This window comes from Alosa pseudoharengus, unplaced genomic scaffold (genome assembly GCF_046254945.1).
Source record: "Alosa pseudoharengus isolate Yale_2024_CS ecotype anadromous, Long Island Sound unplaced genomic scaffold, YU_APseudo_1.1 YU_APseudo_1.1_scf_14, whole genome shotgun sequence".
NCBI classification, from domain to species: Eukaryota; Metazoa; Chordata; class Actinopteri; order Clupeiformes; family Clupeidae; genus Alosa; species Alosa pseudoharengus.
The window spans coordinates 3,577,858-3,603,167 of record NW_027468609.1 but is presented as its reverse complement, the minus strand read 5'-3'; the positions used below and the strand labels follow the sequence as shown (position 1 = coordinate 3,603,167).

Here is a 25,310-nt window from a genome sequence, read left to right as displayed (position 1 = left end):
CGTTTGTTTATTATGCTCATGTTCCTTAAGGAACATAACTCAGATCATGACGTGCCAATGGCTAAGCACAGGGGGCAGACATCAAAGGACAGCTGGATTGACAATTTAATGCACAACATTGTCATGAGCCGACTGGACGAAACAAAGTCAATATGGAAATGTTTTGAATTCATTTCATTTTCAGCAATCAACTGCAACGTTAAATGCAGACAGATTTACTTTTGCATAATGAAACAAAATTGACCTTTTGCAGGCGGGAGACACTCCATTCTGCCAGCTGTCGTTGCGATTGGCCGAGCCAGCCGTGGCGGGCGTGTCTCCAGAGCGGCTGATTTTGCCCCCCTCCAGGACGGGCGGCTCGCCCTTACGGTTCTGCCGCTCCACCAGGGGGCGCTGGCTGGAGAAGCTGCGCTTGGAGTGCTCCCTCTTCTCCCCGGAGCCCGGCTCGCTGTGGCCGGAGTCGGACGGCACGTCGCCGTGGTGACCGCTCCCCCCCCCGCCGCCTCCGCGCTTCTCACGCCAGTCGCCGAAGTCGCTGTTGTCCGAGCCGGACTCCCAGTCTTCGCCCTGCTGACCGCTGCCCAACTCGTGAGCTCGGCCGCCGCCACCGCCGCCGGGGTAGTGGCCGGGCCAGCCGTCCTCTCCGCTCTTGGCGCGTCCAGGCCAGGGGTTGGCGAAGTCTCCGTTGACGTACTCGTCGCTGTTCCACTGGCTGCCGGGCTCACGCTCGCGCAGGCGACGGAAGCGGGGGGGCTTGTCCTGGCGGGGGGGGCGTCGTCGTCGCAGGGGCCGGTTGTCGGGGTTGTCGTTGTCCACGTATCCGTCCCCGTCTGTCCCACCTCCTCCTCCTCCTCCTCCTCCTCCTCGCTCATCCACGCCGTTCTCGATGACGGAGCCGGAGAACTTCTGCGCGTACTTGACCAGCTCACGCTCTGCCGGCGGCCGTCGAGAGTAGGAGTCGCCTCCGAGAGCGTAGCCGTTGTCCTGGGCAGCACCGCCACCGGCGAGCTGGGTAGAGCGCCCTCTCCAGGTGGAGATGTCCCTGGAGCCGAAGCCGCGCTGGTACCCTGCGTTGAGGCGCGGGGGCAGGGAGCGTCCGAACCCTCGGCTGGGCTTGGCCTTGTCCCGCGCGTCGCTGCCCGTCCCCTGCTCGTCCGTGTACACTTTGTTGGACCTCCACGAGTCGCGGTCGGCCTTCTTGCCGCCGTCTGCGGGAGCTGGGTAGCCTCCGTCTCCGTTCTCTGTGGCCTTCTGGCGGCGGCGCTTGGGCAGCTCCTCGTACTCGGAGGCCTCGCTCAGCGTCTCGCTCACGTTGCGTCGCCGCGGCTTGCCTCGTGCCAGGTCCTCGGCCTTAGCGAACTCCCTCATTCCGCGGCCCCGTCCGGCTCTCTGAGAGTTGCCGCCGCCGTTGTTGTTGTTGCTAGCGCTGCCGCTGCCGTACCCGCCCCTGGAGTTCTCCCCTCGGCCGCCCCGACCGCCGCTGCCGCCTCCACGGGCGCCGAAGTCCCGAAAGCCCCGTCCTCGTCCACCGCGCCCGGCTCCCCGTGCCCCGGCGAACGCCTGCTCCTCGTCGATGAAGATCCAGTTGTTGCGGCGCGGTGCGGACGTCTCCCTGCTCTCCGGCGCGTCGCGGGACTGCGCGTGATGACCCCTGCCGCCCGTCTCCCAGCTGTTCTCCTTGTTGTCCTCCTCCTGGGCTTGGTGCTGCTGCTGCTGCTGGTCCAGCTTCTCCCCACGGCCCGACGCAGTAGCCGCATACCTCTCCTTCTCCTCAGCCTGCTGCTGCTGCTGCTGCTGATGGTGCTGCTGCTGCTGATGGTGCTGCTGCTGCTGATGCTGCTGATGGTGCTGGTGCTGATGCTGATGGAGCATCTTGTCTGCGGCTTGTGTGGCCGAGTGTCTACTGGGCAGCGGCTGGTTGTCCTTCTTCAGGTCGTACACGTTGGTCAGCACTTCCTTCTCCAGTCGGTAGGGGACCTGCTTCTCTTCTGGCTCGACCTTGGGTTTCTCGTTCTCCTTGTCCTCGACCTTGAGGGCCTTGAGCACTGGCCGCTTGATGGGCCCGGTGCGGCGCGAGAGGGGGCGGCTACCGGACTCCAACGGTTGGCCGACGACACTGCTGCTGCTGCTGGAAGAGCCGCCAGGGTCGGACCACTGCTGCTGCGGACCATCCTTCTTCAGAGGCCCGTCCTTCCTCCAGAAGTCCGCCTCGTAGCCCTTGTCCTTGTCAAACACTTCGTCGCCTCCGCTGCCGGCCCGCTGGTGCCGGGAGGCCTCCTTAGCGTCCGGTTTGGCGTAGTCTCCGTCTCCGGTCTGGGAGCGGCCACCGGTTGCGTCGTGCGCGTCTCCTCTTGGCCGGTAGGTCTGGTGGGGATGGGGGTCGTCCGCAGCGGTGATTTCCTGGCACTCGCTGCCTCGGTCCTCGTACGAGTCCTGCTGGGAGCAGGCACGCTCACTCCTGAGGGAAATACGACCAGGGAGGGCAGCCAGGCAAACAAATAAACAATAAGACCAATCAGGGCAGAATAACATACTAAAGAGCAGAGATGTACAAGTCCTATTTGTTCACTAAAGAAGCTGTGCTGAACTGTGAAGTCCTAAATAGACAAATATCCATTATATCTCCTAAGTTTATAGAGCAGAGAAATCTTTATGTTGTGCCAAAGTTCAGAATAAAAACATGTGTGAAAGATACAGGGTTTGTCAGGAACAGAGGGTCCAGCAAACACGGGAAAGACTTTCAGCTCACTCTTCCTGCAATATCAATGACCTGGCAACCATCACGCCACAGCCACTTTCGATACAGGGTGAACAGCCTGGCCCTCCCTGAATTCCTACACAATGTGTGAGAACTGCAAGCTCTATGGGTGTACTCATAATGTCCACATGGAGCCCTATGGGTGTACTCATAATGTCTAAACACATGGAGCCCTATGGGTGTACTCATAATGTCTAAACGCATGGAGCCCTATGGGTGTACTCATAATGTCCACATGGAGCCCTATGGGTGTATAATGTCCACATGGAGCCCTATGGGTGTACTCATAATGTCCACATGGAGCCCTATGGAGCCCTATGGGTGTACTCATAATGTCCACATGGAGCCCTATGGGTGTACTCATAATGTCCACATGGAGCCCTATGGAGCCCTTTGGGTGTACTCATAATGTCCACATGGAGCCCTATGGGTGTACTCATAATGTCCACATGGAGCCCTATGGAGCCCTATGGGTGTACTCATAATGTCCACATGGAGCCCTATGGGTGTACTCATAATGTCCACATGGAGCCCTATGGAGCCCTTTGGGTGTACTCATAATGTCCACATGGAGCCCTATGGGTGTACTCATAATGTCCACATGGAGCCCTATGGGTGTGAAGCCCTGTGGCAGATGAGATTAGGTAAAACATCGGCACACAGGTAGAACCAATAGATGATCGTACAGAACCCCAGCTTCAGAAAATAAAAAAAGACTCCTTCCTCAAGATGGGAAGACAAGAGAGGCACCCCAGCTCTAGGAGATCCTAAACAGGGGCTGTTATGCTACAGTGAGGGGAACCCATTTCCAGCTCTAGGAGATCCTAAACAGGGGCTGTTATGCTACAGTGAGGGGAACCCATTTCCAGCTCTAGGAGATCCTAAACAGGGGCTGTTATGCTACAGTGAGGGGAACCCATTTCCTGCTTTTCTCTCACCGGTCATCTCCTTGGCTCCGGTCACTGCTTTCCCTCTGCCGCTGGTAGGGTGGGGTGAAACTGCGGGCCGGGTAGCCATCTTGGCTCCACGGCGGGTAGGGCTCAGTGGAGGGGGCTCTCCTCTCAGGGAGCATGCTGGGGTGGCAGCTCTCGTCTGAGGCAGAGCCGGGGCTGTTCAGATGCTCTGGCTGCATCATGGGCTTCATCATGCCTGAGGACAAACACACATTTAGTCCAAACGCTTCAGCTGCCATCACAGGAAGTCTCTCCTGCAGAACACAGCGCTCCACGCTAGAGGGGCCAAGACGTGTCTGAAAGACACAGGGTTCGTCAGGAACAGAGGGTCCAGCAAACACGGGAAAGACTTTCAGCTCACTCTTCCTGCAATATCAATGACCTGGCAACCATCACGCCACAGTCACTTTCGATACAGGGGTTAAACCCAATACTTAAATCTTAAGCATCTATTTTAAAAACCCATAAGCTGTTATATGCAACTAAACTTTTTTTTTTCCTTGTGGACTTGTGGTTTTGGTGAAAGTTGTACAATGTTTAAAACTCAATCCATCAAGCGCATCTAACACACCAAAAAATCATTCTATCACACCATGAACCAAGCCTCGGGGATTGAACTGCACAGAGGCTGTTCCCCGCACACTCCCTCCCATCCTCCAAGGGGCGCTCACCTGAGGAGTGCACAGCGTTGGGGTAGTAATCCACGGGGGAGCGGCCCTGGGCCATGCGGGGGTCCATGTAGGGGGGCATCATCATCCAGCGGGGGTCGAAGCCGAGCACATGAGGGGGGTAGTAGCCGCGCTGAGGGGGGCCACCATGACCCGTCTGCTGCTGCTGCTGCCACTGCTGCATCTTATACACCTGCTCCTGAACACACACACACACACACACACACACACACATTTAGAGATCAAATATACAGTTAGACACACTGCTGCATCTTATACACCTGCTCCTGAACACACACACACACACACACACACACACACACACACACACACACACACACACACACACACACACACACACACACACACACACACACACACACACACACACACACACACACACACACACACACACACACACACACACACACACACACACACACACACACACACTTAGAGATCAAATATACAGTTAGACATAGAACACTGCTGCATCTTATACACCTGCTCCTGAACACACACAGAAAAATTCCAAACTTTTTCAAAACTGATTATCTATTCTTTCAAGACCCTACTTTATAGTTGAGCTTTGAAATTGTTTACATATTGTAAATGTACCGTTATGAGCAAAAAAATCTAAATTTTGAAGTCAAAAATATTATATTATAAAGTGGAAAAACTGTGCCAAAAAATGTGTGAAAGATACAGAGTTTGTCAGGAACAGAGGGTCCAGCAAACACGGGAAAGACTTTCAGCTCACTCTTCCTGCAATATCAATGACCTGGCAACCATCACGCCACAGCCACTTTCGATACAGGATGATATACAAGGGCCTTTTCTAAACCCATGGCCTATTAAAGTTTTGCTGTTGCATTAATGTAGATATCTTCAGTTACTTAATAGCTTTTTGTGAGGGCATTTGATGGGGAAAAAATTAGATTCCAATATCAATACTAAGAATTCCAATAACAACAATGCAAGGAGACCGCTTCAAGTAAACATTTCTTAAAATGACCATCAGTGATCAGAGCATCTTACAGTTTGTTTGTTTATGTGTTGTGCAGCAGATATTTATATTCCTGCCAACAACAGAGCACACGGGGTATTTAGTCCCGGACACAGGACTGGGCTTTGCTCTTGCCACCCAGACACAGGACTGGGCTTTGCTCTTGCCACAGGACTGGGCTTTGCTCTTGCCACATAGCAAAGCAACTTGGTAACAAAATCTGATGGACTACAGAAGTGGCACTTGGCAGAGAGAGCAGCCTATTCAGAACAAGTTTACGAGGTGTCAGGCAGAGACCAGAAGCACTTCTATGAACTCCCCCACAGCAGAAATAATGCCACGGCTTCATGTCTGACTGCAAACGCTAAGCCCTCCAGTCCCGCAAACATTCCCCCTCTTTGAGCTGGGCCACTTCTGATAGCGTGGCATGCGGACACTAATCCAGGGGAATTATGGGATAAGGTGGTTAGAGCGGGCGGTGGCCTCACCTGCTGCTGCTGCTGCTGCTTCTGGAAGCGGGGCGCCACAGGCTTCTGGTGTCGGCCGTAGTCTGGCAGCGGGGACGTGGACTCCGCGCCGCCCTCCTCGTCGCACCCGAAGGCAGAGCTGGCGCCATCTCCGTACTCCTGGCTGGGGCACTGCTCGGGCGGCAACTCTGATACGTCTGCGTGAAACATTAACAACAACAACAACATTAAACAGTTAGAGTTTCAGACCAAGACGTGTGTGAGTGTGTGTGTACAAATGGACAAAATGCTCAGATATAAACACTGATATCCACAGGGGGCATTGTAGTCTCCACCAGTGCCATGTTTTGAGGATTTCAACATGCTGGGAGATTAGTGGAGATCATTGGAACGCAGAGAGTAGGAGATCAAGCACCTCTTGGACATTTCACGCACTCTTGCCCTAATCTAGTTAGTTAGTTAGGGATCAGGGGCAGCCGTGGCCTACTGGTTAGCACTCTGGCCCTAATCCAGTTAGTTAGTTAGGGAACAGCTTTATACAGCCTCACACAGAAGATTGCATTTTATAAGAAACATTGACTATTTAAACATTACAGAGCAGAGAATTTTTTGCACAGAACGATGTTTGTTTGTTTAATTAAGCAATTTCAGCAACCAAGGCTATTTAATGGCCAGAGCATTGTGTGTTACTTGAGAACGAAAAGCAAAACATGTGTGAAAGATACAGGGTTTGTCAGGAACAGAGGGTCCAGCAAACACGGGAAAGACTTTCAGCTCACTCTTCCTGCAATATCAATGACCTGGCAACCATCACGCCACAGCCACTTTCGATACAGGATGCTAAGGGCATGTTAGCACTTCAATAAGCAGCATAAGTACTCAAGTTCTCCAAGTAGCAGCAGCTACTGACTAAACCTCAGCGCCCAGCACCGTAAGACACGTGCTAGCCGAGAGCATGTCATGCTATACCTGCTATAACACTGACCTACACATATCCCAACTGTTTCTGAGAGGATCTCCGAACCGGTCAGAATTCCTATCAAATCGCAGTTTACAAACACAAGGTAAACGAGTTGAAAGGCATCCAAAGCTTTTTAAGCTGTTCTGGTGGAGATCAGCTACGTGATCAATATCAGCACTAGTATCTCTCGGAGGAAAAGAGGCTGGAGACCTTTGACCTACAATCACGTTCCTGCGCGGTATGGCACTGCTGTTCAGGCGCTCAGGACACCAACTGGAACTACCAAGGAATGACACAAGTGCGACTGCCCAGGGGCAGTAGTTCAAACGACCAAACTTTGCGTCCTTGTTTGCGATTGAGAGTTCGAACATCCTTTTCTAGAAACACCAAATCCAAGAACGATGGATCGAACTACCAAGGTTGCGACGCAAGTTAGCAAACGACGCTTTCTAGAATCGAGCCCCAGATCGGTTTCTGACCTTTGCCGGTGTAGTGCCAGGCCTCCTGGTGGTGTTTGGCGGCGTCTCGGCTGGGCGAGAGGGCGGCTTCTCTGGCCTCGGGATCTTTCGGGGGGTCAGCGGGCCGCTGCAGCCTCTCGCTCTTCCCGAACTTCTCGTCCAGCTTCTTGAGCTTCTCGGCGCAGGCGGCCAGACGCTCCTCGCGAGCACGCCTCTCCTCTTCCTCCCGCCGTCGCCGCGCGCGCTCCACCGCCTCCGAGAGCTCGGCCGACGCAAACTTCCCCCGCGACGGGCCCGGACGCTGACCCTCCTCCGGCTCCTCCACAGACTCACTCGCCACACTGCCTTTCTGCTGCGGCTGGAGAGAAGGAGCGAGGGATGAAGAGAGAGAGAGAGAGAGAGGGGGAGAGATAGAGATAGATAGGGAGAGAGAGATGGAGAGAGAGGGGGGGGAGGATGGAGAGATAGAAACGGAGAGAGAAGGGGGGTAGAGAGAGAGATGGAATGATTGAGGTGAAGAGAAAGGAAAAACAAAAAGGAATAATTAAGAGAGTTCTTACTGTGTGTTACGCACTATTACTCAAAAGAAGAGCTCGTACTATGTGATATACACTATCTAATGAAGAGAGTTCGTACTGTGTGTTACGCACTATTACTCAAATGAAAACCCCAGGTAGGGGAGGGTTGGCTAGTAAGCACTCATGGATAACTCATTTGAAACTATTTGTCTGAAAGATACAGGGTTTGTCAGGAACAGAGGGTCCAGCAAACACGGGAAAGACTTTCAGCTCACTCTTCCTGCAATATCAATGACCTGGCAACCATCACGCCACAGCCACTTTCGATACAGGGTGAACACATTGATACAGGGTGAACACATTGATACAGGGTGAACACATTGATACAGGCCACGATCTGTTCTGTTGATCTGGAAATAAGATCAGCTCGGGTCCCAAGTGTCTATCGCAAGATCTACATCCATATATGACCTCTATGTCTATACTGTACATCTACATCCATATATGATCTTTATCTCTATACTGTACATCTACATCCATATATGACCTCTATCTCTATACTGTACATCTACATCCACATATATGACCTCTATCTCTATGGATACTATACATCTACATCCATATATGTATACTCAACATCTACATCCATATGACCTCTATCTCTATGGATACTGTACATCTACATCCATATAGGACCTCTATTTCTATGGATACTGTACATCTACATCCATATATGACCTCTATCTCTATGGATACTGTACATCTACATCCATATATGTATACTCAACATCTACATCCATATGACCTCTATCTCTATGGATACTGTACATCTACATCCATATAGGACCTCTATTTCTATGGATACTGTACATCTACATCCATATAGGACCTCTATCTATGTATACTGTACATTTACATCCATATATGACCTCTATCTCTATGGATACTGTACATCTACATCTATATAGGACCTCTATCTCTATGGATACTCTACATCCATATATGACCTCTATCTCTATGGATACTGTACATCCATATATGACCTCTATCTGTATGGATACTGTTCATCTTGTAATATTTTACAACAAGCAAACATGACTTTCAAGCAGTGACTAATGGGCACGAGTCAGAAATCTTTCCCAGGTGTGTTTGAGCTCACCTGGGCGTCGGGGGGGTAGCGGCCGTTGGTCTTCCTGACAGGCACCAGCTCTTGGTGGCGGTGGTACGCCTCGTCATCATTGGCATCGTGGGGGTACGCACCCTCACCAGAGCTGAAGGAGGCCTGGCGCTCACGGTGGGTGTCCCACTCGCCCCTGCGTCACACACACACACACACACACACACACACAGTTAGTCTAGCCCAGGGTGTGGGGTTCTCGGCAGGTGTATGGGGTTCTCTGCAGGTGTGGGCTTCTCTGCAGGTGTGGGCTTCTCTGCAGGTGTGGGCTTCTCTGCAGGTGTGGGCTTCTCTGCAGGTGTGTGGGGTTCTGTGCAGGTGTGGGCTTCTCTGCAGGTGTGTGGGCTTCTCTGCAGGTGTGTGGGCTTCTCTGCAGGTGTGTGGGCTTCTCTGCAGGTGTGGGCTTCTCTGCAGGTGTGGGCTTCTCTGCAGGTGTGTGGGGTTCTGTGCAGGTGTGGGGTTCTCGGCCGGTGTGTGGGGTTCTGTGCAGGTGTGGGCTTCTCTGCAGGTGTGGGGTTCTCGGCCGGTGTGTGGGGTTCTGTGCAGGTGTGTGTGGGGTTCTCGGCCGGTGTGTGGGGTTCTGTGCAGGTGTGTGGGGTTCTGTGCAGGTGTGTGGGGTTCTCTGCAGGTGTGTGGGGTTCTCTGCAGGTGTGGGGTTCTCTGCAGGTGTGGGGTTCTCTGCAGGTGTGAGGCGTCTCAGGTTGTGGGGGGCTGCTAGAGGGCCTCAGACTCACCAAATCTTACTCTTGTCCCCGGCCGCATGATCCTCCTCGTCATCGCTGAACTTCAGTTTCTCGCTGTAATCCACTTCCTCATGGAGGCCTGCTCGAGGGCGCACACGCGCACACACACAAGATTGAGATTAGACAGGAGGCTTCTCATGCTGTTGCGCACACACACAAGATTGAGATTAGACAGGAGGCTTCTCATGCTGCTGCATTCAGTCGGAATTAGAGGCTCCTCTGTTGCCACTGACTTAGAGCAGATGGTTTGTTTGTGTGTGTGTGTGTGTGTGTGTGTGTGTACGTGCGTGTGTACACAAGTGTATTTGCAGCATAAATGCACAATGTAGACAACTCTACTACATATATTGAGGAAGGGCGAAAATGTCTGAAAGATACAACTATTTGTCTGAAAGATACAGGGTTTGTCAGGAACAGAGGGTCCAGCAAACACGGGAAAGACTTTCAGCTCACTCTTCCTGCAATATCAATGACCTGGCAACCATCACGCCACAGCCACTTTCGATACAGGATGCTAGTGACTGGAGAACGCTCGACCTGCTCATTGCTCAGCTGCCACTGCTTCACAACTGCCAACCTTCAGACACACTTTCCCTCCCACGATAGAAGACTGACAAGCTTAAAGTTTTTTCATCTAATATCTTAAAAACAAGACAGTTTGGATTTCTTTAATTGTATGTACATAAGGGGACTGTATTAATCGTGTGTGTGTGTGTAAGAGGACTGCTTTAATCATGTGTGTGTGTGTGTGTGTAAGAGGACTGCTTAAATCGTGTGTGTGTGTGTGTGTTTAAGGGGACTGCTTTAATCGTGTGTGTGTGTGTGTTTAAGGGGACTGTATTAATCGTGTGTATGTGTGTATAAGAGGACTGCTTTAATCGTGTGTGTGTGTGTGTTTAAGGGGACTGCTTTAATCGTGTGTGTGTGTGTATATATATATATATATATAAGGGGACTGCTTTTAGATAGAGTTCAATACAAAAGGACAGAGGAATGTTTTAATGGTGTTTTTTTTAAAAACTGATAGTTCCGGTCCTTGATTGTGATTGGCTGAATCATGTTCGATGCCATTGTAAAATCCAGCACAAACATACACCTTGACCGCATTCCGATCTATATTACTGCGCTACCATAACTTGATACAAAAGTTAAAGTAGCTGCGTCTCAACGTTGCTTGGCAACTATTCAGATAGAGGAAATATATTTCTTGGCGTTAGAATGACTATCTATGAATAAATCGTTACATTTCTCGTTGCTTTACCTTTACTTTATGCAACTTTGCTAGGTATTTATAGCAACAGTTTTAGAAAAAAACGTACACTCGCCCCTTAGCTGTTGTAGAATCAGTGTAACCTACGGCCTCTCGGGGCTTATTGCTTAAGTAAATTAAGGGGGTAGTTTGAGTGCGGTCCATCATGCGCTAGAGTCCTTACCAGCCCAGCCATCCTCGCAATCCTTGTCCAGGTCGTCCAGATCCTTCAGGTCCTCGGGGTTAATGATGGCAGGGCGGGGGGCACGATCGCCAGGGCGACGGATGGGGCGAGAGGCGAGGCGAGGGGGTGCCCTGACGAATCGGTTCTCTCTCCTCACCTCCCCGCTGCACAGATCACACACACACACACACACACACAGAGACATCACATACACACCATAGGGAAGACAAACAGAGAGCAGCCAGTCAGTCAACTCAGATTCACTCTCAAAACAGCAGCAGACCTATAGCTGAAAGGCCAGACCGCTTTGCATGCTGGGGGACATCAAAGGAACCCCAGGGAGAACATGCCAAACCACCTTAACCAACAGAGCAGCCTTTACAATATACCAACAGAGCGGCCTTTACAATATACCAACAGAGCGGCCTATAAAAAACCACCTCTAAAATATACCAACAAAGCAGCCTAGATATACAAACCACCTCTAACCAACAGAGCGGCCTTTACAATATACCAACAGAGCAGTCTATACAATATACCAACAGAGCGGCCTATAAAAAAACACCTCTAAAATATAACAGAGCAGCCTATACATACAAACCACCTCTAAAATATACCAACAGAGCAGCCTAGATATACAAACCACCTCTAAAATATACCAACAGAGCAGCCTAGATATACAAACCACCTCTAAAATATACCAACAGAGCAGCCTAGATATACAAACCACCTCTAAAATATACCAACAGAGCAGCCTAGATATAGAAACCACCTCTAAAATATACCAACAGAGCAGCCTAGATATACAAACCACCTCTAAAATATACCAACAGAGCAGCCTAGATATACAAACCACCTCTAAAATATACCAACAGAGCAGCCTAGATATACAAACCACCTCTAAAATATACCAACAGAGCAGCCTAGATGTACAAACCACCTCTAGAATATACCAACAGAGCAGCCTAGATGTACAAACCACCTCTAAAATATACCAACAGAGCAGCCTAGATATACATAGCACCTCTAAAATATACCAACAGAGCAGCCTATAAAAAACACCTCTAAAATATACCAACAGAGCAGCCTATACATACAAATACCAGTTCATTGGTCCTTCAAAAAGAGACATGCAACAATGTTTTGTAATAACACATGCTTGACAAAACAATGCTAATCATAGTAGCTTCATTGTAAAACAGAGTTGCCTTGTCTGAAAGATACAGGGTTTGTCAGGAACAGAGGGTCCAGCAAACACGGGAAAGACTTTCAGCTCACTCTTCCTGCAATATCAATGACCTGGCAACCATCACGCCACAGCCACTTTCGATACAGGGTGAACATATGGCTGGCAGTATGATGACCATTTAGTGTCTGTACCTGCATTTTAATCCTTCATAATTCATTTGAATTAATTAGTATTTTCCTTCATAGAAACAGTAGCCATCGGATCTAAAAATCTGACCAAAGCATGATGGTTACTGCTTATCCCGTGCCAAGAGACTTCAAACGGTCCACATGCACTCTTCCAAAACGGCGCACACAGAGAGAAGTGGTTGTTTGTGCGGCGTCCATGCCTGCTGGGACTTACTTGACGGGCTCGGGGGCAGGGAAGGATGGTCTGAAGTTGGGCCTGGCGTCAAAGCGCATGGGGGCGCCCGCTGCAGGAGGGGCATGCTCAGAGGTGCCAGGGGCGTCTCGCGGCTCTTTGGGGCACATCTGTAAACAAAAACACCAAACAATTAACACAAATAATAACATTATTCTGGACAAATCCAATGCTTATGGAAGTCAGTTCCTCCAAATACTTACACTTTAAAACTCAGACACCCATCTTGTACCATTTAAGGCACACTAAAGACAACCAAACTGTGCCTTCTGAGACACGGTCATCACTCCCGCCATTATTTACAAGCTAGATGATCCATACACTCATTTTACTGCCATCAAGTCACCACTGTCCAGTGTCCAAGATAACAGATTTCCGAGCAGCAATTAAAGTTCAAAGCTATCCCAAAGTGAAGTGTAACGTGTTACTACTAAATAGCTGTGATGCAGCTACAGTGATGCATGGAAAACACTTTTGAAACGGCAACATCCACACTAAGTGTTATAAGAAACATTGACTATTTAAACATTATAGAGCAGATAAATCTTTACACTGCACTTGAGGGCAAAACAATTAGGACATGTGTGAAAGACACAGGGTTTGTCAGGAACAGAGGGTCCAGCAAACACGGGAAAGACTTTCAGCTCACTCTTCCTGCAATATCAATGACCTGGCAACCATCACGCCACAGCCACTTTCGATACAGGGTGAACAGCCTGGCCCTCCCTGAATTCCTACACAATGTGTAAGAACTGTAAGGTTGTACTGCACTATGGGTTTCATGTGTGAGAACTGCAAGGTTGCACTGCACTGTATGGGTGGCCTGTACTTACGAAGGCGGGCAGCATGTCGTGGTAGGTGGCGGCGGCGTGGTGAAGCTGGTACTGCAGGGCGGAGGGGGCCGGGCGACGCAGGGGCTGAGCAGGACGCAGAGAGGGCTCCTTGGGGTCGGAGGTCGAGGAGGAGGAGGAGGAGGAGGCAGCAACGACAGCAGCAGCCGTGGAGAGGCCGCCACCGGCGGCGGAGGAGGAGGAAGAGGAGGAGGGGGGAGGAGGAGGAAGGGGGGACGCGGCGTCAGCCGCACCTCCTCCTACTCCACCACCACCTCCTCCGCCGCCGCTGCTGCTGCTGCTGCCACTCTTGCCCTCCGAGTCGGAGGCCGCGCCCAACGGTAGGGCGAAGGGCTGCAGATTCCTCCCACCACCCTCCCTCCAGCTCGTCACGTCTGAGAAAGGGGGGGGGGAGAGAGAGAGAGAGATATAAAAAAAGAGAGGGGAGAGAGAGAGAGAGGGGGAGAAAGAAAGAAAGAAAGAAAGAAAGAAAGAAAGAAAGAAAGAAAAAGAGAGGAAAGGGGGGAGACAGGGAAAGAGAAAATAGAAAAGATGAGTAAAGACCGAAGGGGAGAGAAGGGGAGAAGACGAGAGCAAAGAGAAGGGGAGAGGACGAGAGCAAAGAGAAGGGGAGAGGACGAGGGCAAAGAGAAGGGGAGTAAATGAGTTTGCAGGTGGAGGATGGCAGGATAGAGCAGAGGAAGAGGAGAAGAAGAAACAAGAGAGGAGGAAGAGAAAACAGCCGTGAGCTTATGGGATGAGGAGCCTCCAGTTGAGTCTCAGAACTGCTGGCAGCACTGCCACGCCTTCTCTTCAGAGGGAGTTATCGTCCTTATCTAAAGTCTGCTTTTAGAAAGGTTCACTTTTACACTGCGACACAGGCCAACCTATGACCTCTGGGTGACCTTTCAGACATCTAGGCATGGTTACTGTTCTTTGCCCCCATGCATACAACATGGTAATTTGCACTAGACGTTTAAACTACACATGGTTACTGTGACCGCCCCCCCCCTCCCCCCCCCACACACAATGGTAATTTGCACTAGACGTTTAAACTCTGCATGGCTACTGTGACCGTCCCCCCCCCACACACACACACAATGGTAATTTGCACTAGACGTTTAAACTACACATGGTTACTGTGGACCCCCCCCCCACACACACACACACACGATGGTCATTTGCACTAGACGTTTAAACTACACATGGTTACTGTGGACCCCCCCACCCCACACACACACACACAATGGTAATTTGCACTAGACGTTTAAACTCTGCATGGCTACTGTGGCGCTCTGTGCAGATGTGAGAGGACTCACTCTGGGGGCGGAGGCTTGGTCCTGGCCCATACGACGGATCGTAGACGCTTCTTTCCTTGCCAGCCTTGTCCTGTTCGCCAGCTGCTTTCAGCGTCGGAAATTCCTCGTGAGAGAAGGGCTGCAGTCGGTTTGAGCCCCTTGAACCTGACACACACACACACGCAAGGTGTTATGGGGAGAGCCAGCACACTAAGATGGAAGATAAAGTGAGATCTAAGGAGATTTCATCTATTACACCCATAAAAGGTTTCAGATTTTAGATCAGGGGGTTTGATTCAAACATCCACTTTAACAAGCAAACTCACCATCTTGTTCTACTGCCTTTCCATTTAGCTGTGCCCATTGCTTTGGTCCACCTGTGTTTGTGCTCTGAGAGAGAGAGAAAAAAAGCACAAGCACGCACGCACACACACACACACACACACACACACACACTTTGATGAGGGCAGGCTTGTGACAGTATGGTGCATGAATGCATTAACCTGAGCAGTCTTCTTATTTAACCTGAGCATCCTTCTGATTTAACTGGTTCATTTCCATGTTAGCCAGACGGCTGGGCTCTCTGCGGTAGTGTGTGCTCTGTGACACTATGGCTTGGTAACACACTCTTATGCGGTGTGGTGGAGTAACTATGGTAACACACTCTTATGCGGTGTGGTGGAGTAACTATGGTAACACTCTTATTATGCGGTGTGGTGGAGTAGCTATGGTAACACACTCTTATGCGGTGTGGTGGAGTAACTATGGTAACACTCTTATTATGTGGTGTGGTGGAGTAACTGTCTTGGTAACACACTCTTATTATGCAGTGTGGTGGAGTAACTATGGTAACACACTCTTATAATGCGGTGCGGTGGAGTAACTATGGCTTGGTAACACTCTTATAATGCGGTGTGGTGGAGTAACTATGGTAACACACTCTAATAATGCAGTGTGGTGGAGTAACTATGGTAACACACTCTTATAATGCGGTGTGGTGGAGTAACTATGGTAACACACTGCGGTGTGGTGGAGTAACTATGGTAACACACTCTTATAATGCGGTGTGGTGGAGTAAGAGGTGCTGAGCCCGAGCCCTGGGACACACTGTAGGGGTTGCGTTTGTGTGATGGCGGCATTACAGCACCATGTTAACAGGCGAAGGAGAAGGGTTAAGGGTTCTTATGTAGTATGGAGAGTTCTGCAGTGCGTGTGGGTGTTTAATAGGGTTCTTATGCAGTATGGAGAGTTCTTCAGTGCGTGTGGGTGTTTAATAGGGTTCTTATGCAGTATGGAGAGTTCTGCAGTGCGTGTGGGTGTTTAATAGGGTTCTTATGCAGTATGGAGAGTTCTGCAGTATGTGTGTGTGTTTAATAGGGTTCTTATGCAGTATGGAGAGTTCTGCAGTATGTGTGTGTGTTTAATAGGGTTCTTATGCAGTATGGAGAGTTCTGCAGTGCATGTTTAATAGGGTTCTTATGCAGTATGGAGAGTTCTGCAGTGCGTGTTTAATAGGGTTCTTATGCAGTATGGAGAGTTCTGCAGTGTGTGTGTGTGTGTGTTTAATAGGGTTCTTATGCAGTATGGAGAGTTCTGCAGTATGTGTGTGTGTTTAATAGGGTTCTTATGCAGTATGGAGGGTTCTGCAGTATGTGTGTGTGTTTAATAGGGTTCTTATGCAGTATGGAGGGTTCTTCAGTATGTGTGTGTGTTTAATAGGGTTCTTATGCAGTATGGAGGGTTCTGCAGTATGTGTGTGTGTGTTTAATAGGGCTGTTGCAGGGGTGAGGTGGGGTGAGGAGGGGTGGGGTGAGGAGGGGTGGGGTGCGGTGTCCTACCTCCTGGCTGGCTACTGCTGTTTGCTTCTGAAGATTGGAGACAGATTTCTGTAAAGCCAGCTGCGGCTGCAACTCCGGCAGCTGTGCTGATGATGCAGTGGAACTGTGGAGGAGGGGGTGGGGGCACAGGTAAATAAACAAACAAGCAACCGACTCCATAAACAAACAACAACAACAACAACAACAACACAACACAACACAACACAAAGTACCATCAGACAGACGCCACCGTGACCCTGAGAGAGCACAGAGGGCAATCACTGCACCCTCACAGCAGTTGCAGATGACCACAAATGCAAATGGCCGTGCGCCCACAGACTGCGGGCACTGAAATGGTCACACACACACACACTACAGCAGCAGCCCGAGGCAAACACACAGATCCAGCACCAAAGGGACTGCGCTTGAAGGTGACGGGGGACTGACAAGGCACAAGACAGGGGACTAACAAGGTACAACACTGACGCTCAAGGCTGTCAGGCAACTGCCCCAGAGAGAGAGACATTAGTGTTGTCACGATACCAAAATTATGACTTCGATACGATACCTGCCATAAATATCACGATACTCGATACTGAAATGATACTACGGCGAAATCCTAAGATATCTGGAAAAGAAAGGACTCATACCTCCTCCAAGTGTATTGGGTCATTTGTGTTGAATTCGGTGCACTTTTGTAGTCAATTCTGGGTTCTAAACTTCCTACATAATTATTTTTATAGTCAGTAAAATAGTAGGCCTACTTTGTGTGATTAAGTCCTTTATTTTTTGTTATAGCTCATTTACATTGTGTTGTGTTTTGCCAATAAAGTAGCTTTAAATAGCCAAACTAGGCTAGATCAAGGTCAGTGTTGAAATTTCTGCATGCAAATCACTGAATGCTATGCAGAGGGGCCTAATCTTTAGGCCATCTGATGTACAGTATAGGCTTCCCTAGGCCATCCCGTGTTCATGGGATTTCTTTGACAGTTGCAAAGGGAAAAATGTGAGGATAGTCTTCTTTGCGCCCAGTGTACAAGTACGACGTTCCAACCACTCAGGTCTTCGTGAGATAGGCCTACACCATTACCTGTTGCAATATGTCTGTGTGCATTCCTACGTCTATTTCTTTGATAACATGATTTGCTACCACGTAACAATAAGCCACTATTATTATTAGGACTCAACACGCTTTGGTGGTATTATATGCTGTGGGCTTTAATTAGCGCATTTCGGGTAGCCTATCCTACATCTGGGCAATACTTATTGAACAAATTGCAGTCTACATGCCATGACAAATATTACCAGTAGTACTGACCGTACATGAAATAGATTGTTTACAAGTTATGGTAATGTTATTCTGGCGTGAACATTGCACTTTCATCACATTAGCACCCTATGATTACAGCTCGTTATGTCTTGTCAAAATTCATTGATGAAGGAAGGTTCGCTTTATCCCAGAGTACCATACTCGTTTCACTTAGGCTAGACTAAAACAGAAGAGAAGAACTTGGCACTAACCATGTAGTCGTGTTTTCTATAGCATATTCGTTAACCTGTCGTTCTTTGAACAAAAATGTTGGGATATGTCTGCGAGGTGTTTAGCCAAGTTCCATGCGTAGCCAAGTTCCATGCGTAGCCTACTGCTTTTAAATGACTTGGAAACATATTTCACAAACGGGCCTCTGTGTACCTGATGGCTTGCCTTCACTATTCGCGATGTATCCGAAATAGTTGCAGATTTCACTTCACCTTTTGTTTTATCCACAAGGCCCAGGACGGTCGGCAAAGAACTACTGTATGTTGACGTTGGCTGCGCACTCACTCACTCACTCAGAGCTGCCTGCTTGACACGCCCACTTGCCTAGATGCGTGCAAGGAGCAGTGAGAGCAGCAGTTCACGCAGACACTGAACGTTAATTTTAATAAAGTATCGATTCTAAAAACGTCGGAAATCGTATCGTTTTTTGCGTGAAGGCATCGTGATACCTTTGAATGTCTATGATTGCTGGATGGTGATGATCCGGTCACTTTGCCAAAGCTTCCGATTCCTCTTCCTCCCTCCCACACAAACACCTTTAGGTGGCCACACACACCATCGCCACACACACCATCGCCAGAGCCCACTCCACGACCACCCACCCACTCAGGAATTCAATGAGCCAGCCTCACCTTGGCCACTCACTCACACATACAGACATCCGGCTAACACACACACACACACACACACACACACACGGCTGAGACTCTGTCCTTGACAAGTGACAGGGAGACCACATCATGACTAATTCCACACAAGAAACCCCAAGCAGTGTGTGACTGCAGTGTTTTGTGATTTACCTGAGCATCTAAAAGAGTTACTTACAGAAGACCAAGGCAAGGCAAGACCAAGCCCTTTAGTAATAGAGTGACAAACTACATCTTGGCTTCAAAAAAACGCCAGGAAGGTAAAGACTATGCTAAAATGTACCGATAATATATTAAGAACTATATTACTTGCATTTGCGTTCAGCTCTGAACCACAAAGGTAACTAAGGGCTAGATCACAAGGGTAACTAATGGCTAGATCACAAAGGTAACTCATGGCTAGATCACAAAGGTAACTCATGGCTAGATCACAAAGGTAACTCATGGCTGTAACTAATGGCTAGATCACAAAGGTCTATCACTGACTGCATCCATTCAATCCCATCTCTCCTGCACTGGATGAGGAAAATCAACCCATAAACTCCCCATTACTCCACCCAGTTAAAAATGTTCAAAGAAAATAAAACAAACAAAAACACTTGAGTTGTGGATATGTAGTCAGTTTTCCTGTGGTGGATATGTAGTCAGTTTTCCTGTGGTGGATATGTAGTCAGTTTTCCTGTGGTGGATATGTAGTCAGTTTTCCTGTGGTGGATATGTAGTCAGTTTTCATGTGGTGGATATGTAGTCAGTTTTCCTGTGGTGGATATGTAGTCAGTTTTCCTGTAGATATGTAGTCAGTTTTCCTGTGGTGGATATGTAGTCAGTTTTCCTGTGGTGGATATGTAGTCAGTTTTCCTGTGGTGGATATGTAGTCAGTTTTCCTGTGGATATGTAGTCAGTTTTCATGTGGTGGATATGTAGTCAGTTTTCCTGTGGTGGATATGTAGTCAGTTTTCCTGTGGATATGTAGTCAGTTTTCCTGTAGATATGTAGTCAGTTTTCATGTGGTGGATATGTAGTCAGTTTTCCTGTGGTGGATATGTAGTCAGTTTTCCTGTGGATATGTAGTCAGTTTTCATGTGGTGGATATGTAGTCAGTTTTCCTGTGGTGGATATGTAGTCAGTTTTCCTGTGGATATGTAGTCAGTTTTCCTGTAGATATGTAGTCAGTTTTCATGTGGTGGATATGTAGTCAGTTTTCCTGTGGTGGATATGTAGTCAGTTTTCCTGTGGATATGTAGTCAGTTTTCATGTGGTGGATATGTAGTCAGTTTTCATGTGGTGGATATGTAGTCAGTTTTCATGTGGTGGATATGTAGTCAGTTTTCCTGTGGATATGTAGTCAGTTTTCATGTGGTGGATATGTAGTCAGTTTTCCTGTGGTGGATATGTAGTCAGTTTTCCTGTGGTGGATATGTAGTCAGTTTTCCTGTGGTGGATATGTAGTCAGTTTTCCTGTGGTGGATATTTAGTCAGTTTTCTTGTGTTGGAGATGTAGTGGCCTCTCCTCTCCTCTCCTCCCCTGTGGTGCACGTACCTCTTTTGATCGGGTTGTTCTGGCTTGTTTGCCCATCCTGTACCGTCTTTGGGCACAATAATCACGTTGGGGTCGTTTCCTTTGTTTTCGGACTTCAGGCTCGGCAGGTGAGCAGGTGGGGGCATCCGCCGGGCAGCGGCCACTTTGCCAAGACTTTGCAAGCCATGTCGTGGAACAACTGGGACCACCAACGAGAGAGAGAGAGAGAGAGAGAGAGAGAGGGAGAGAGAGAGAGAGAGAGAGAAAGAAAGAGAGAGTGAAAGAAATGTGAGAGAAGGAACAAACGAGAAAGAAAGAATTGGTGAGAATGAGAGAGCAAGAGAGAGAAAATGAGCAAGAAAGAAAGGGTAATCAGAAGCTTAAGCATCCAAATGCACTCGACACAACCAATATCCTCCAGCTCTCAGAGACGTGCTAACTCCTCGACTTCGCCATCTGTTTTCAATGAGACTCAGGTAACATTTGACTTCATGTTGAGGACCAGCAGATAGCTAGCCACAGCACATGGAGCCTATTTTCATTCCATCTCTCTCTCTCTCTCTGGAGCATATCAGACCAGAACAGGGTACATGGAACACCAAAGACAGACAGGACGGTGACCTTACCTGTGGTTTTCTGAGATTCTATTGCCTTTCCCTTGTACTTTTCAAACAGGCTGAGTGAGGAGTACTTGCTTTTCCCATCCTTGGACTTGGTTATTTGCCCCAAACGATCGGACATTGCGATGTAATGTCATCGAGTATGGAAATTTGTCTTTACGCCTCTTCCTCTATGCCGTCGGTTTCTGTAAGGAGAAAGGAGAGCTTTCAGTACCTGTGTTTACATGCACTTCAGTATCGCTGTTATGATCAGGACTTTGAAGCGGTTTTGTGTGTGCACACGTTAACATCATATTCCGATTTCAGAACCCCGGACAATATACTGTTCCGTGTATACACCATATTCTGAATGTGATCAACAAGCCTCATAACCGGGTTACTGAAGTCAGAGTAAAAGCCGTCAGTCAGCCCACCAAACCAGACGCCACACTACCTGCCGGCGGGAGCAAATTAAAAGAAACGGCATCAAAAGCATAGTAGACATGAAGGACTGTTCAACGAACAAAATTAGATATTAATTAGAATTAGAAATTACCCCCCCCCCCCAACACACACACACACACACAATTTCATGATTCTTCTAATCAACACTGAACTTAAAGAGCAGCTCACAACATGAAAGGATCATTTGAACCCTCTCTGCATCACAAATGAAGTGCACCAGTTAAATGTCGAGACGTGTTTGAACTGTTCGACAGCAGAGGGAGGTCTACAAGCACGCGCATAACAGCCAAACAGTGACCCGTCAGTGCAGCCACCACAAACAAGAACAAAGAGCATAATCACTTGAGAGCCCAGAGAGTTAACAGGACTAATAAAAGGGACTCGCTGTAGCGGATGTCATTTCACGCACAACTTAAATGACTCGCAGTAACAGCGTTTCAAAGGCTGAACTGTGCTCTGATGGGCCCCACTGTTATACCCGGGGGGGGGGGGGGGGGGGGGGGGGGGGCAGGAGGAGACTCAGTTGGGACGAGGGGAGTGTTGTTGGGGGGGGGTGGGGGGGCAGGAGGAGACTCAGTTGGGACGAGGGGGGTGTTGGGGGGAGAGAGTGAGACACGAGATGCGAGACATGAAAGAGTCCGTTAGACAGGAGTGACACATGCAACCAAACACACGCTGCACCACACACAGCACTGAGAGACAGAAAAAGAAAAGATGGATAGACAGATGAACTGAATTGAGAAAGGAGAGACTGAGAGAGAGGGGGAAATGCACACTAACTCCACCATAAGCCTGGTGCCCCCACCCCACTTTCTAAAACATGCTTGGGTTATAGAGGTCTCCGAGCTGCAGAAAGGTCCCTCTGTCCCCACTCAGGGTTGAACCAGTGCAGAGAGGTCCACATTTAGCTGCCTAGGTGACCACTAATATGCCTGAAATGAGCTGGGAATTGGGACACCAACTGAGCATCTTTCTCCCTCAATGTAAGTGTGTGTATGAATGGTCCTCAGTGAAGCATGCTGTATGTACCATGCTTAAGGCAACTCCTTAAAACTGCATGGTCAGTTTATGTCTAAGTGTGTCCTTTTACATTCTGATGCTGCATATTCAATGGTGTATGCAAAGAAACAAATTTCTTTGAATGATCTCCCTTGCTTAGCAACTTAAATGATTATTAAACGTTCACTGCAAACTAAGACACAAGTCTAACACATTTTCGTTATTGAAATGGGTTAGAATTCCATGGTATTGAAATTTAAACAGCACTATCCATCGCACCCCCAGTAGTTCTCTATTAAGATTTAACGTTATTATTTGATAAACTCGACTAAGACTTTTAAATTGAATCAGTGCCACGCTTGACCTGTGTGGTTCACAAGGCTTTTGGGTGTCTTTCTAGTCTCAAATGTGGCCTTCAGAGGAGAAGCAAAATGGATGAAAATGCTCGTCTTAGGATATCGCAGACATGACAAAGCTTCTAACGTTTAAGTTACTCTCCGCTTAATGATAACGTTAGCCATATTGACACAAACTAAATTCGACTAATAATCGGAAAGCTGCAGTTCTAGCCAGTGAAATGGCCCTCGTAAGAAACATGGTCAATATTGTTGATGTTACATGGAATCCTAAAAATCTACATAGCGGTTTTGAACAACCGTTAAAATGCTCTAGATAGGCAGGCACCCATGTTATCATTCACGTTAACTTACATGAGACACTGTTAGCTGTGCTAGCTAACGTTTATATCCATACTACACGTAAATACTTGAAACAAGGAGATGTTAACACAGCGGCGTACTTAAACAAATGCTCACCAATTTGACTAAAAGAACGGGACTAGAAGTGTTTACACAAATTCCCGAGAGAAGCCGGGGTTTCGCAAGACCGAAAAACGACAACAGGCTTGTCAATTAGCTAGTTGGCGAGGGCTAAACACGCAACCTGAGATTAATGTGAGCTAATTCACTCTAGTGATAATGTGTCAACAAAGTCAAAACGTTAAAGAAATATATATATTCCAACTAACAAGGATGGCAAAGACAGAGCCTTAAATCAGTTGAAAAGTGCACAGATAACGTTAGACAAAAGGGACGTCAGCCGTCCCTCTCCTGTTCATTTGCTAATGTTAACGATAACCAAGGTTAGCTGACACTTGCTAACTCAAGGGCCTCCTTGGATATGGATTACTTAAAAATGTACTTTACTGTGATTTGACCCATATCGCGTGCCATGTAACGAAATCCACGCAAATCACCAACAAGCAAATGCGGATTATTTCAATCAGTGCCACCCCTGTCCGAATTGGTCAACGTTAACCTCAAAGGCGACAACAGCAAATGTTAGCGATGGCTAAGCTAAGCATGTCGGCAACTATCTAGCAATTTAGGCCATTTGAACCCATATTCGCTCGAGTATCTGTAAACACCGCTAGCTAGCTTGCGCGTTGTCTATACTTTCCTGTTTCTAATGTCAAGCCTAATAGCAAAATAAACTGGACGTTTTAATACAAGTGAGTAAACTTCCCTAAACATCCACATATCGTATTCATCAACGTAGCTAGCTCGCTGCTGGTAGCTAAAAGATAACGTTAGCCAACTAGCTAGCACTACTGGAGTTGGCTGCCATGATCGCAAGAAAACACTCGCTTGGATTAAAACTGGGCCAGAGGAATATGCAAACTTTGGCCTGCTACATATTAGACATGTATAGGTGTTTGTGAAGCGAATTCTCGTGCATTAAGAAAATGTTAACTAACATTAACGCAAATCGATGTTTGCCGACTCCGCATCATTTTCGGATGCATAGAGGAAAGGCAATGTATATTGGACAAGGCGATTAAAAATGGCTGCAGCCCAGAACAAAGCAACAATAAAACTAGGGAGGAGAGCCTAAACTAAACCACAGAATGTCGACATATCTTCTTCTATAAAATCACCAGAACTTACCAGTTCCACGTAAAACGATTAGTTAAGGTCACCTATGACGATATATTTCCTTATGGTAAGATTATTTTCAAGGATGGATAAAGATTGCACAGCCAATTCTTTATCTATTTTCCCGTTCACTTGTGTTGATAGTAGGACCTTCCCGGCCTAGAAATGAAAGCCTATGCTGTCGTCGACTGTGGTGGCGCTGTATACGGAAATGACGTTGAAACCAACAACGACTCCACATGTTCTCTTCGGGTACTGCAATCTACAGACAAATTACACAAGGGACTGTTTAGAAAACATCCACAAATCGAATGTAAACGCTAATTTTACTAATTTAAAGATATTATTGTTATGGATAATCCATGTTATCATTGAAGACATTCTTCATAATATATTGTGTTTATATTGTTTTATTCATAGAATCACCTTCAATGGAGTGCAACATTAACAGGCCTATTAGGATCTCTGGTTGGTAGATTTTTGAAAGTTTCCTCTCTGTGATGGACTGACCATTTTGTCCACACACTTATTTCCTGTCTTTGACTACCGGTATGTCTGTCCGTCTGTCTGTCCGTCTCCTCTGTTACTCTTCTTCTCTCTGTGCTGTTAAAGGGACACCAGGCAACGTTTTCGTGTTAATTACTCATCTTCGTAAGTCGGTATATGGTTAAATGACTCATTACGGGGCGAATGAAGGCTCTCTCGCCCGCCCCTACTGCCTGTAGGAAGAATATCCCACTTGCAAGTTCGGTGTATCCTACCCGCTGACCGAAGCAGGATCAGTTTACAGCACAGAGGCAGGCTAACGAAATGCTAGAGATTGTTGCAAACGTGTGTATAATGGCAGAGCCGGCGAAGAAGCAGCGAAAACCCTTGACGGAAGACGCAAAGAAAAGGAAAAGAGCTTCAGG

The 25,310-nt window shown here is 48.1% G+C and overlaps 1 protein-coding gene and 8 non-coding genes across 18 annotated transcripts in view; all 9 read right to left on the bottom strand.

Annotated features, from left to right (window-relative positions):
* The window catches only part of prrc2b (proline-rich coiled-coil 2B), a 44,152-nt gene extending 19,575 nt beyond the window's left edge, over positions 1 to 24,577 (bottom strand). For 7 of the 10 annotated variants that reach the window (XM_076283469.1, XM_076283472.1, XM_076283473.1 and 4 more), the window contains exons 1-16: positions 24,412 to 24,577; positions 21,029 to 21,207; positions 20,424 to 20,601; positions 16,718 to 16,820; positions 15,206 to 15,269; positions 14,901 to 15,044; positions 13,585 to 13,976; positions 12,734 to 12,861; positions 11,143 to 11,306; positions 9,701 to 9,791; positions 8,949 to 9,102; positions 7,293 to 7,629; positions 5,874 to 6,049; positions 4,383 to 4,578; positions 3,697 to 3,907; positions 245 to 2,458 (exon numbers count right to left, since the gene is read on the bottom strand). In XM_076283469.1, the coding sequence (XP_076139584.1) occupies positions 245 to 2,458; positions 3,697 to 3,907; positions 4,383 to 4,578; positions 5,874 to 6,049; positions 7,293 to 7,629; positions 8,949 to 9,102; positions 9,701 to 9,791; positions 11,143 to 11,306; positions 12,734 to 12,861; positions 13,585 to 13,976; positions 14,901 to 15,044; positions 15,206 to 15,269; positions 16,718 to 16,820; positions 20,424 to 20,601; positions 21,029 to 21,143 (4,667 nt within the window). In that variant the 5' untranslated portion in view covers positions 21,144 to 21,207; positions 24,412 to 24,577. The remainder of the gene's footprint in view (positions 1 to 244; positions 2,459 to 3,696; positions 3,908 to 4,382; positions 4,579 to 5,873; positions 6,050 to 7,292; positions 7,630 to 8,948; positions 9,103 to 9,700; positions 9,792 to 11,142; positions 11,307 to 12,733; positions 12,862 to 13,584; positions 13,977 to 14,900; positions 15,045 to 15,205; positions 15,270 to 16,717; positions 16,821 to 20,423; positions 20,602 to 21,028; positions 21,208 to 24,411) is intronic. The other 3 variants (XM_076283471.1, XM_076283479.1, XM_076283474.1) reach the window with 2 other exon arrangements.
* LOC143123561 (small nucleolar RNA SNORA71) lies at positions 2,682 to 2,808 on the bottom strand. The gene has a single exon (XR_012986849.1). It is a non-coding gene; the product is annotated as a small nucleolar RNA SNORA71 (small nucleolar RNA).
* LOC143123568 (small nucleolar RNA SNORA71) lies at positions 4,005 to 4,131 on the bottom strand. Its single transcript, XR_012986855.1, has one exon. It is a non-coding gene; the product is annotated as a small nucleolar RNA SNORA71 (small nucleolar RNA).
* On the bottom strand, positions 5,072 to 5,198 carry LOC143123559 (small nucleolar RNA SNORA71). The gene has a single exon (XR_012986847.1). It is a non-coding gene; the product is annotated as a small nucleolar RNA SNORA71 (small nucleolar RNA).
* Positions 6,564 to 6,690, bottom strand: LOC143123558 (small nucleolar RNA SNORA71). The gene has a single exon (XR_012986846.1). It is a non-coding gene; the product is annotated as a small nucleolar RNA SNORA71 (small nucleolar RNA).
* Positions 7,997 to 8,123, bottom strand: LOC143123566 (small nucleolar RNA SNORA71). The gene has a single exon (XR_012986854.1). It is a non-coding gene; the product is annotated as a small nucleolar RNA SNORA71 (small nucleolar RNA).
* Positions 10,095 to 10,221, bottom strand: LOC143123562 (small nucleolar RNA SNORA71). Its single transcript, XR_012986850.1, has one exon. It is a non-coding gene; the product is annotated as a small nucleolar RNA SNORA71 (small nucleolar RNA).
* LOC143123565 (small nucleolar RNA SNORA71) lies at positions 12,353 to 12,479 on the bottom strand. The gene has a single exon (XR_012986853.1). It is a non-coding gene; the product is annotated as a small nucleolar RNA SNORA71 (small nucleolar RNA).
* On the bottom strand, positions 13,333 to 13,459 carry LOC143123563 (small nucleolar RNA SNORA71). The gene has a single exon (XR_012986851.1). It is a non-coding gene; the product is annotated as a small nucleolar RNA SNORA71 (small nucleolar RNA).
* Positions 24,578 to 25,310: the final 733 nt, after the last annotated feature.